This window comes from Oryctolagus cuniculus, chromosome 18, assembly GCF_051225735.1.
Source record: "Oryctolagus cuniculus isolate XC-2025 breed Fujian yellow rabbit chromosome 18, ASM5122573v1, whole genome shotgun sequence".
Taxonomy (NCBI): Eukaryota; Metazoa; Chordata; class Mammalia; order Lagomorpha; family Leporidae; genus Oryctolagus; species Oryctolagus cuniculus.
Window position 1 is genome coordinate 70,834,770 of NC_142884.1, and position 12,666 is coordinate 70,847,435.

Genomic DNA, 12,666 nt, shown 5'->3' on the forward strand with positions numbered 1-12,666 from the left:
AGTGTCCTTAAATAAAGTTGTATTGGAACTCAATAGTATGTGTTGTCTTTGGCTCTCACAGTATTGAAGTGGCAGAGCTGAGCAGTTGCCAGGGACACTACATGGCTTACAAAGCTGAAAATACTTGTTAAGCGGCTGTTTTGAGACAAAGTTTTCCAACTCACCTGTGAGCAGAGGCGACTGAGAGTGGATTTCTGTCATTAAGGCTCTCATGGCCAGTTTTGGGAATTCTTTGTCATTGACTTCCCTTGTTTACTCCCACTCTGCTCCCAAGACTTTGTGAGGTAAAATTAAGGTCTTGGTGAGGACTTGGCACCAACCATGGTCTTCTGCAGGCCAAAAGGAGTCACCTCTAGATTACTGAGCCATTGTCATAGTGTGCCGAGTCCTTGTAGTGTGTGTGCTGCCATTCCTCTCCCTGTAGTTAAAGCATTAATTTAGGGATGATGAGGCGAAAGTGGCTTCTCTTGATCAGTTAATTCCTTGGAGGAAGTTCTGTTCAGAATGAATAGTCTCGAAATGTGTAATAAAGTTACCTATCAAGACCACTTTTACAGAGAGATTTAGATGTGATAATAAGAATAAAAGAAAATGAAGTGACATTGAGGGCATCTTCTTTTATAACAGCTCTTGGTCTTGACTGTTAAGCACACTGTAAAATGACTTTTATACATTTATGGATTGAAATGGTTCTGCTGAAATTTTAAGTGTTAACATTGTTCAAACTTCCATTACTAACACCTCTCACATTGTTACAAAACAGTTTCATATTTGACATTTTGAGCATACTAACTTGGTACATTTTATACCAAGCTCTCCTTTCCTGCCATAGGAAGACTGCTGATTTTGATTTTAGCACCTTTCCTTAGAATGTGATACTTCACATTTGCATGGCTTACCCCAATGCATTCCCTAAATTGATCATCTCAGAAGATATTTTATAGAGATAGAGATAGCTTAAATATTTCGTTTGTCAGATCACCTTGAGTAGAAAATGCGGATTTTATTTTCCCTTCAACTTGGTTCCTTTAAGATTTTCTCGTTTGCTTTTGCTTAAAGCTACTGCTATTCAAACTACAGCTCATAAACTGATCCTTACTTTTCCTAACAGTTTTGCTGAAATAGAATTCAGATGCTAGATAATTCACCCCTTTCAAGTGGACAGTTGAGTGCCAGTTAGTACATTTGGAACTGTATGGCCACCACTACAGTCAATTTTAGAGCAGTTTAATTTTACCCCTAAAGAGAACGTGTACCCCATGGTTTTCGCTTCTTAGTGCCAGCTGCCCCTGGCAACCACTAATCCACTTTCTTTCTTGATGGATTTGCATATTCTGGGCATTCCCACAGAAATGGTCACCAGAGTGACTAGCAGTGCTAACACACCCTTGCTGTTGCCTACCTTCTTGTCTAGTACGAAGTGTGATTTTGATAAGGCTAATGCTACTTCCTTGGTTCTTACAGTCTGCCTCTTGCAGCTCTAGGTGATCCAACATGAAACCGGGCAGAGTTCTGCTTTAGAATTCATAGTTTGGATTCTGTTGATACCTTAGATGTTAGGAGCTACTACTATTGATTCTTCTTCTACAGTCTTCATCTTAGTCATCTTTTTCCTATTGAGAGCAGGGGCCTCCATGTTCTGTTTTGAGCTGTCCTTGGTTCTGCAGGTTGACTGTATCAGGACCTTCTTAAAATATCTCTATTGCTGCTAGGAGCTTTTGGTAGATGGATAAATACTTTGTAAAAACCTTGTCTCTTTGTTCCCTTAGTTTTGCAGAAGACAATGAGGGGTTGCTTTATAGAGTTTAGGCTTGCTTTAACAAAGCTGGATTTGGTTAAAGATAACATATGCCATGACTTTAATCATCATGGACACAAAGTGCTCACTCCATGTCCTGAAAATGAGAATCCAGTAAAAGAGATACTCTAGAATGACTGGTTTAGTAATTCATGATGTAAGTGAGAGGAGCTCCTGCTTGACCTGCCTGGGTCTTCCTTTACCTTTCCCAGTGCTTTCTCTGCAAGGTGATGGTTTTCCAAGAATGAAGAGCCTAGGGTGATTACTGATGCCGGAAATCTATCATTGTTACAAGGTCCAGGCAAATTTTGCCTGAGCACAACTGGTGAATGTACTAGATAGAATGGATATGTGGACTTTTCAATTCAAGATGTGTCCCCTATTACCACAGAGGAAAGAAAGTCTGCCTAAGTTATAAGCTAGCTAATTGCTTACTCAGTTGAAGACCTAAATGAGTTTTAAAGTGCAATGCATATCTCCAAGGGCTAACTAGCCAACACAATAGGCAATTGAGATAGCAAAGACTAATTTAGAAAAGGTTGTTCTCTCTCTCTCTCTCCCTCTCTCCTTTCTCTCTTTTTCTTCCTCCTCTTCCTTTTCATTTCTTTTCCTTCTTCCCTTCCATCCCTTCCTTGTTTTATCCCTTCCTCCTTTAATTCCTTCATCTCTCTTTCCCCCTTTTATTTAACTGTTATAAATACGATAGGACTGTATCTGTGAGCTTTTTCTAGTAATTAAATAAATTATTTATACATTTAACACAATCTTGAATTACTAGGTGATCATCTTAGGCACTCAGAAGTATAAGAGCCCTTGAAAGCAATATCCAAGCATAGATATTCCATAGCACGTCTTACAATCTAAATATTGCTTTTAGTGTAATCGAAGCAGCAAGAGTAGTCACAGCAGTTGATGGACTATTTTTCAAATTGATTTCAAAAATGTATTTAAGGGGATGATCTTCTAGTCTAGATTACCTATTGATTTTTAATATGAAAAGCTCATTATGTAAGCAGTAACTGCATATAAAAACCTAGCAAACCTTTGCATAAATCCTTTAATTGAATTTCCAGAGCCTGTGGTTCTACTTTTTTTTTAATTAAATCTATTTCTTTTTTTAAGTGTTACTGTGTAATTTGCATGCTGTGAAGAGGCCCTGTCCCAGATAAAGTGCCATTGATCCTTATTAAACCTCACCTCTGGGCTTGCTTAAAACTAACTGGAAAAATTAAAGTGTTCATGCCGCAATGCACTTACAGCTTGTGTGATAGGATTATGGAAAAAATAATAAAACTAATTTCCAGGAGAGAATTTATAATGTGAGATTTTATTTTTTTTTCAATTTGATAATTAATAGTGAAATCATATCATATATATAAATCATATTTTAGCCTATAAACTGAAATGGCAATTAGGAAAGATAATATATACTTGATGTAAAACCATCATGTTATGTGAGGATAATCTTTGGGCACTTTAATTTTTTAATTGTTGAAGGAAAGGAATATGAATTCAAGTCTAACACATTAAATGCTGGGTTTCGTGTCAAAAATCTGAATCTTTTACTATGTGCTATATTAGTAGTTTTTAACATTAGTGTGAGGAAGTATAAAAGATATGGAAAAAGATATTCTGATTATGTTTGTACTAAACTATATGTATTAGAATTACCAAGGGAAAGAAAAATATAAAAGCTACAATAGGTTTTTCTATTTTTTAATACCTAACATTTGTTATTTTAAAAGCAATAAAATCCCCTAAAGAAATATTCGTAATCAATAAGAACACAAAATATGGAATATATTAACTGAGTTATAAAAATGTTTGTAGTATAGCACAAAATGAAAAACACAGCAAGTTATGTACGGTTTAAAGTGTAATCAATTTTGAGGTTGTGTACAAGGATATAAATGATAAACACAAGTAGTAGCATTTTTAGTAAAGGCTGTTACAAAATACTGTATTTATGGCCCATTCCATTCTTTTTATAGCTCATTAATGTAGAAAACAAACACAGTGTATCCATCTTCTCAGACAGCTTAAAATTCCCTTAAATGTTACTTTTAAATGGAAATACTCAGCTCATTTGATCTGCTGTTTCTTTGTGCACATGCTGGGTCAGATGGGCACATATGCTGCACCATGGTTTCTTTTTATACTAGAGGAAAGATGATGGTGATGATGTGTTGCCCCCCCCCCCAACACACAAAACGGGCCACACCTGACGCCTGTACACATGGGTTGGCAGCATCTGCCTCCTCACAAGCCTCCATACCCACCTCCACCCCAGAGAGAGCCTGCCCACCTTTGGAAACTGCATTGATTCTCCTGGGCCACAAGGTGGCTGTTGAGTTACTGGTTCACTGCTCTGGCTGGCTGAAGAGTTTTAATGCTGATTCCAAAGGTGCTTAATTTCCTGTGGTGCCTATGAATATGCATACAATGTATGCTCAGCAATCTAGCAGTTCAAACCTGACAGCTGGTTTTGGGAGCAAAGGCCGTGTGTGTGTGTGTGTGTGTGTGTGTGTGTGTGTGGGTTTTCTTTCCCCTTCCCTTGGGCATGCCCTTTCTGAGTAAGCTGGGTGCAGTATAATTTCATTGACTTACCTGCAGCATTTCCTTTGGTTTTGAAGGTTCTATCATGGCCCCTTTTCTCCTTTAACTTGTAATTTTGTAAAAGGTACTCTCCTCTCCTGATCGGCAGAGCATATTTCTGTGACTATAGGAGTCGCAAACTTGGGTATCCAACTTGTCTAATATGCAAGTAGGACTTAGCATTGGTCTGTGTTATCCTTAATAGTGGAGCATTTGGAAAGGAGGAAAACATAGTGGTAAACAGGACACAATGTTTTCATTGCTTCCTCTCTTATTTGTGTTGGTACACCTCCTAGCACTACATAGCTCCATCCATCCATCCAATGTATGTTGTATGCCTACTATATGTCAGGCACCCCATTATCAGTATGTGAATGTAGATTTGCACCAGTCATGCCTTGCAGGATATCATTATCTGGTGGGGATGGCAAAGACATATGCAAGTGACTTTATCAGGTAGGAGGAAAGACTCAGCTCAGCCTGGGTTGAGATTGGTTTGTAAAAGGCGTTTATTATAATGTTGAAAGTGTTTTAACTTAAGATTATAATTTATTTGGACTTTATAATATGCTATTATTGAAGGTAAACAACATGTCACTGAATATGACAGATGGAGATGATGATTTTGCTGTGCCATAACACATGTAGTGAAAGTGGAGGTAAGACACATCCCTTTCCCTGGAGAATATTGGCATTAGTCTGGCTGCCTGGAGACAATTTTGAGGCCATTATTGTAGGGAGGATCAAGAGTGTCAACATGGAGGTCCATCTGAAGAATGTAGACTGAACTCTGAAAGTTGGGGCAAGGATCCAAGACACAAAATACAGTGGCAGCCTCTGGCCCAGGAGACTGGGTAGTGGGTAGTGGCCATAGCCAGTATTCACAGAGATCCCTTGAGCCAATATTGAAGACCCAAACCAAGACTGAAAGACAGTAGAGCTTCACACAATTCAGAGGCCTCCAATAATGCTGACCCAACAGAGTTGCCTTGCTCACGACTCTTGGGACAACGACAGTGAAACATCTGAGAAGCAAGGGAACTGGGAAGCCAAATGTCATGATTGCCTTCACTTTAGATCTCAGAAACTCAGGCTATCCTGATTTTACCTAAACAACTGTGTTTTCCTTGAGTTCAGTAGATGCTTTACAGAATTAAGCTCAATCCTATGGAGTGTTAGAAATAGTGAATTATCTGGAGCTTCACTCTGCAATATGGTAGCCACTAGCCACATGTGACTGTTTAATTGCAAATTGATTGAAATTCACTTGCTCAGATACACCAGCCACATTTCAAATGCTCAGTAGCCACATGTGGTTAGTGGCTACCCTACTGGGTAGTGCTGATACAGCAGAATACTCTGTAGAATAGGTCTGTCCTGAGATAGGAGTCTCTAAAGTATGAAGAGTAATCCACTGAGGTTCTAAAAGGAAACAACTCTGATTTATTCTTCAGTATCTCAACACACTTACTGAATGGTAGGTACTTTTAATTTTTTTTTTTAGAAAACTTTAATAAATACAAATTTTGAGAGTACAACTTTTGGATTATAGTGGTTTCTCCACCCATAACCACTCTCCCACCCACAAACCATCCCATCTCCTACTCCTTCTCCCATCCCATTCTTCATTAAGATTCATTTTCAATTATCTTTGTATACAGAAGGTCAATTTAGTATATACTAAGTAAAGATTTCAGCAGTTTGCACCCACACAGACACACCAAGTATAGAGCACTGTTTGAAGACTAGTTTTACTGTTAATTCTCATAGTAAGTGCTTTGCATATATTTACATGTACCACCCTTCACATATCCTGTGAGGTAATACTTTTATTAGCTGCGTTTTCTAGATGAGGCAGTAGATAAGATTGACTGATTAAGTAGGTGGCAGGGTTGGAATTTCCAGCCACCCTGGTCCAGCTCCAGAGTTCTGAGGCTTTCAAGTAAGATGCATCTGTACACAGATGCATTGTCATGGGGCCCCTCTCCAGGCCTTGAGTGGCTGGGAGCTGTGTATGTTATGTAAGACTTTGTGAAGTCAGACCGAATATTTCCCCAAGCAGAGGGTCCATGGCAGAGCCTGTATCCCATGTGGACGTTAGATTTGAAAATACACTGTAGTTTGCCTGTGTGCTCAGTCAAATGGATTGAGACATTAGATTATCTGGTTTGAACTCAAGCAGCCCTCACAGAATGAACAAAGGGCTTAAGAAGATTGCAGCAAAGAGACTGACATTTGAATGCCAGCGTAAACAAGCCGTGAGGAAAGGGCAGGGTTGTGCTTCAGCCACTCCTGATAGTAGCCTTCATCTGTTATGAGGTCAGTACATGACATGACAGTCTGATCAAATCTTAGAAGGAATCACAAAGAAACCAAAAATCTGGAATGTGCAGTTGGCAGAGTACTTACCTCACTGCTTAGGGCACCCTGTGTCAGAGTACCTGGGTTCGAGTCCCAGCTCTGCTGCTCATTCCAGTTTCCTACTAATACAGATCCTGGGAGGCGGCAAGTGATGGCTCATTGGCCCCACTACCCAATCTGGAGACCCTGATTGAGTTCCTAGCTTCTGGCTTTGGCTTGGCCCAGCCCTAGACATTGTGGGCATTTGGAAAGTGAACCAGTAGATTGGAGCTCTTTGTCTTCTCTCTTTCTTCCTTGCAGATAAATAAAAGTAAAGAAAAATTTAGAAATCCACTTTTAAAGAATAACTTGGAAAAATGCTTGTCATCTTGATGCCAGCTCTAAGATACAGGTAGAGTAGTGGATACCAAACTTTTGTTTGGAGGAAGGTAGACCAGATAGCTCTGTACATTTTTTATATCACAGTTCCATTATGTCCACTAGGACACAGAGGTTGAGTGAGGTCACTTTTTTTTCTTGATGTCAAATAGTCCCATCCTTATTTTTTTTTAGATTAACCAACATTATTGAATACTTACTGCTCCTGGTGCTAAACACTTTACATAAGATTTCTAATTTCTTGAAGTGGCAACTGTTGTTAGTCTCATTTTCTGGGTGAAGAAACTGAGGCTCAGAGAGATCAGTTAGCTGGGTGTTACACAGCTGATGAATGGCAGAGCATTCGCTGTCACCAACACTCTGTCCCAGGACTCTGTGGTATGAGGGTGAATGATATCACAGATAATATGGGCTTCCTTTTTCTTGGGAAAGGCCCATCTTTATTTGTTTCACTGCATCTACCAAGAGTGTCAGATGCTTAAAAGGCCCCTGGTACAATCCATTAAAAGAAAGACAAACATGAAAAAGAACAGCCATTCACAGCTCTTCCTAGAATTTGATTGGAGGGGAACCCAGATTTTTGAGTAACAAAGCATATTTGTGTTGGGGTCTACTTTAAGAAAAATAGTCCAGTCTTGAGTGTGGAATCTTGGAAGGGGTCCTCTGGATGTGAGGAGCCCCTTCAGCTCCTCCTGCATTAGCTTCTAGGTTGTGTCAGATTTTATAAAGCTAAGTTAGAGATGCTTCTTTCAGTGTCACGGGCGGTATTTGATTCCATCTTCTTCTCCCTCTTTCTTTCAAACCTCACATGAGAAAGACACTTGTACATCTTTGGTTTGGAAGGTCACTTGAAGAGTACTCTGTGTTTACTCTCTGAAATGGATTTACCTTCAAGAAAGTTTCAGGACTGCTTCTGTGAGAGAGACCAGCACCCAAGGAATTGGGCCTCTGCTTCACCCAAGTCCGACATGCTGGAAGACATCGTCTGACGTGGAAGATCTCTAAGTGCTTTCCTTGCTGCTCGCATTTCTTAATGGTCTTTAGTGAAGGAAGTAAGTGACACTGATCAGCGAAGGCGGACAGTAAGATTTATAATGTATTTGTGCTAGCTGATTGCCAACAGAACCGGCCTTTCCCAGTGGTGCTGTACGCAGACTCGGAAAATCAATAGGGATTAACCTTTGACCCTCTCCACATACTTATACTGTGGGCTGCATCGCTTACCAATATTTCATCTGTTTCACTTAGCTGCTGTTACTTACTCAATAATGTGTGGCTGATCTCACAAGATACTAATTAATTTTTTTAAATGCAACATCACTTGAAGCTATGATAAAACATCGTATTTTTGGAAATCAAGGCCATTTTGCTTTACTTATGTAAATCACATGAATTAACCTTTTTTTTTTTTTTCAATAATGGGAGGGATGGTGCTACATTGCAGGGTTGGGTTTGCTTACAAAGACCTGCTTTGTGGTTAATGGCAGGGGTACCTCTGATTGAAACAGAGCAGGTGTTCTCTGGGTGTGTATTGAAGGATTGGACCCCTTTGGGGAAAATTGGTGATCTTAATTTTGGATACTTCTTGTTGTTGTTGAAGGGATATTTGTGGATAAATAGGTAAACAGGCCATCTTACAATGAATGAACCCAATGAATCATTTTTTTAAGGGATCAAAATTCCTCTTAATACATGGGCTTTATGCAAATGTATGTAGTACTTTGTACAAACATATTTGAGCTGCTCTTAATTATTATTGGGATACAAAAGGAGCAAAATTTCCAGTAATGTATTTTCTTCTTTAAGCTTTGGCATATATTAAAGTGCTCTACATTTGTCTTAAAAATTGGAATCGAATAGATTTTCTTCATTTAAGACCCCTTTGTTCACGAATTTTTTTCTTTTTTGCAAGTATGCCTATTCCCCAGAGTTTACTTACAGTTGGCTATCGATCTGGCAGCTGGTATTTGAATTGGTCGATGTACTCTGTAACTTGTTTAAGATAGCCTACCTGAGCTATTAGTTTAAATAATGTATTCATAAATTGATTAATCATTACAGTAAGACTTATTAGCTGCATTTATATCTGTGTGTTATCCACAATTGACTTGTAGTCTAATAATCACACATACTTAAGCAGAAGTTGGATTTTATATTACAATTTAATAATTATCAAGGTGGAAAACAGTAGTATTTGTTTAGAGAAGTTGATTAGAAACAGGGCTGTAAAGGTTGGATTCCTATTCAGGCTACTACTTCTAATTTTCCTAGATGAAATAGATGCTTCTCCCACCACAGAATGAATGACAAGAAGTGGACCACACTTTGTCAGCATGGCAGAACTGATTGAGTTGACTGGAGCTATCCTGAAGTCAAGATTCTGTGAGGTGGAAGAGGGCACAGGGAGGAGAACTTGGAGGGCCAGCCCCATTGTCTCCATGTCTCTAATAGCTACATCAAGACAGGAGGTTCTTTGCACCTGTTTTTCAGGGTGCCCCGACACCATGAGTTTCATGGACCTGTTAAGACACATGCACACTCTGCTGTGCCCTCCCACAAGGCTGATATACAGTCCAGGTGTGAGAAGCAGTCACTGGATGAGACTCCCTGGGAATAAGTCCAGTACTGAAAACACGCTGGGGCCGGTGCTGAAAGACCTTCCATTTGGCCTCTCAACCAGAAAGGAAACAGTTCAACTGAATACAAGGCTGAGGGCTACCTGCAGTTTTTTCTTTAAATTAATAAACTTTATTTTTTAGAGCAAGTTGAAGTTTACAACTGAATTGAGGGGAGAAAGTATAGAGTTCCCATATTCCCTGAGTCCTAACACTCCCCCTCCAACACATACACACACATACATACACACACATGTTCTCCCAGCTACAGACACTTTTAATCAAACTCTGTACTAGGTAAAAGCAGTCTTTAGGAAGGTGGATGTTAAACTATGACTTTGATTCGGACCTGCCCTATTGAGTCTGCCGGAGCCCTGTTTTGCTGATTCACGTTTCTTTCTTTATTTCTTTTTCTTTTTCTTTTTCTTTTTCTTTTTCTTTTTCTTTTTTCTTTTTCTTTTTCTTTTCTTTTTCTTTTTCTTTTTCCTTTCCTTTCCTTTCCTTTCCTTTCCTTTCCTTTCCTTTCCTTTCCTTTTTCCTTTCCTTTTTCCTTTCCTTTTTCCTTTCCTTTTTCCTTTCCTTTTTCCTTTCCTTTTTCCTTTCCTTTTTCCTTTCCTTTTCCTTTCCTTTTCCTTTCCTTTCCTTTCCTTTCCTTTCCTTTCCTTTCCTTTCCTTTCCTTTCCTTTCCTTTCCTTTCCTTTCCTTTCCTTTCCTTTCCTTTCCTTTCCTTTCCTTTCCTTTCCTTTCCTTTCCTTCCTTTCCTTTCCTTTCCTTTCCTTTCCTTTCCTTTCCTTTCCTTTCCTTTCCTTTCCTTTCCTTTCCTTTTTTCCTTTCCTTTCCTTTCCTTTCCTTTCCTTTCCTTTCCTTTCCTTTCCTTTCCTTTCCTTTCCTTTCCTTTCCTTTCCTTTCCTTTCCTTTCCTTTCCTTTCCTTCCTTTCCTTTCCTTTCCTTTCCTTTCCTTTCCTTTCCTTTCCTTTCCTTTCCTTTCCTTTCCTTTCCTTTCCTTTCCTTTCCTTTCCTTTCCTTTCCTTTCCTTTCCTTTCCTTTCCTTTCCTTTCCTTTCCTTTCCTTTCCTTTCCTTTCCTTTCCTTTCCTTTCCTTTCCTTTCCTTTCCTTTCCTTTCCTTTCCTTTCCTTTCCTTTCCTTTCCTTTCCTTTCCTTTCCTTTCCTTTCCTTTCCTTTCCTTTCCTTTCCTTTCCTTTCCTTTCTTTCCTTTCCTTTCCTTTCCTTTCTTTCCTTTCCTTTCCTTTCCTTTCCTTTCCTTTCCTTTCCTTTCCTTTCCTTTCCTTTCCTTTCCTTTCCTTTCCTTCCTTTCCTTTCCTTTCCTTTCCTTTCCTTTCCTTTCCTTTCCTTTCCTTTCCTTTCCTTTCCTTTCCTTTCCTTTCCTTTCCTTTCCTTTCCTTTCCTTTCCTTTCCTTTCCTTTCCTTTCCTTTCCTTTCCTTTCCTTTCCTTTCCTTTCCTTTCCTTCCCTCTTTTTACAGGCAGAGAGACAGAGAGAAAGGTCTTCCTTCTGTTGGTTCACCCCCTAATCTGGACACCAATTTTTTTTTAAAAAGGAAGTCTGGAAGAGATAAAAGCTTACTATGAACAAACCCAAAATGTGAAGGTTATATGAGGAAAAACAAAGCAAATCTTTGAAGAGAGATAGTCTCTGAGATTCTATATTCCTGTTTTTTTTTAAATTGCTATTTATTGTAGAGATAGAAAAAAAGTCAGCGCCGCGCCGATCTGAAGCCAGGAGCCAGGCGCTTCCTCCTGGCCTCCCATGCAGGTGCAGGACCCAACCACTTGGGCCATGCTCCACTGCCTTCCCGGGCCTCAGCAGAGAGATGGAATGGAAGAAGAGCAACTGGGACAGAATCCGGCACCCCGACCGGGACTAGAACCTGGGGTGTCGGCGCCGCAGGCGGAGGATTAGCCTAGTGAGCTGCGGCGCCAGCCTGATTCACATTTCTTTTGGAGGCCAGAATCGGTCCGTCTCCCTCCACCTCAATCTCCTTAAGAAACGAACTCCCTTTCTTTTTTCCTCTGGCAGAAAAGTCATTTGGCCTTGCCATGTGATCTTTCTACTTCATAAATCCCCCTTTCAAACATTATTCAGCAACCTGCTAAATTAATATATACTGTGTTCTTCCAGTAATGGCGAGGGGAGGCTGTCGCGCAGCATGCGTTTGTTCAGCGCTGTGTTGAAAGCGCGCTGCCCGCCGCGTGAAGGACATCTGCTCACAAGTGAGCAATTGTGCTTCTGAGTCGGGGCAGCACCTTCGCCTGGATGCCGGCTCCAGATGAAAGAACAGATTGCCGCCGAGCTGCTGTGCCAAGGATCCCTCTCCTCAGCATGGGGCTTCATACATTATTGAGAGCAAACCTACTTTCCACCGCCACTTCTCCACGCACTTATTTTGCCAATCTTATTCAGAACGTCAGCGCGGATCACTTTTCTGCAGTGGCATAAAGGGCCAGTCAGGAAGTTTCAGCAGATGAATTATTTACAGTGTTTAATTATTATCATACAGACTTATTAAACTTCTTGGTTACCTAGGAGCACTTGCAGCTGCTGAAGAGAGTAGGCTGAACTGTGAATAATAGACGTTCTGTTCCGAAACAAAAATCCCTTTGTGAATGCTGCTGCCATTTACCTGATGTCTGTGTGGGGTGGGTGTGGTGGTGATTGGTAAATGTTTGACAACTGGCGCTATTGGTGAGGGCTGGGAGTGTTTGCTGATGACGGTGGTGTAAACATTCATGCTATGGCTGATCTCAAGCTGTGAACATGTGACGTCACTGGATGCAGAGATGGGAAGAAGTACAGTCCCCAACCAGTGTTGTTGTATGGAATCCTCCACCATATGGACACAACCAATGGAAATGACCTTAAAAGCACAGATGACGGTTAAATATACCAAAACTCTTCAGAA

General features: G+C 40.2%; 1 protein-coding gene across 10 annotated transcripts in view; it reads left to right on the top strand.

Annotated features, from left to right (window-relative positions):
* WWOX (WW domain containing oxidoreductase) overlaps window positions 1-12,666 on the top strand; it is a 1,024,395-nt gene that overhangs the window by 372,621 nt on the left and 639,108 nt on the right. Inside the window, exon 10 of one of the 10 annotated variants that reach the window (XM_089320576.1) lies at window positions 7,950-8,940. The exons of the other annotated variants lie outside the window; for them this stretch is intronic. Coding sequence (XP_089176702.1) covers window positions 7,950-8,009 — 60 coding nt within the window. The 3' untranslated portion in view covers window positions 8,010-8,940. Of the gene's footprint in view, window positions 1-7,949; window positions 8,941-12,666 lie in introns of those variants that run through there. 10 annotated transcript variants of the gene reach the window in all.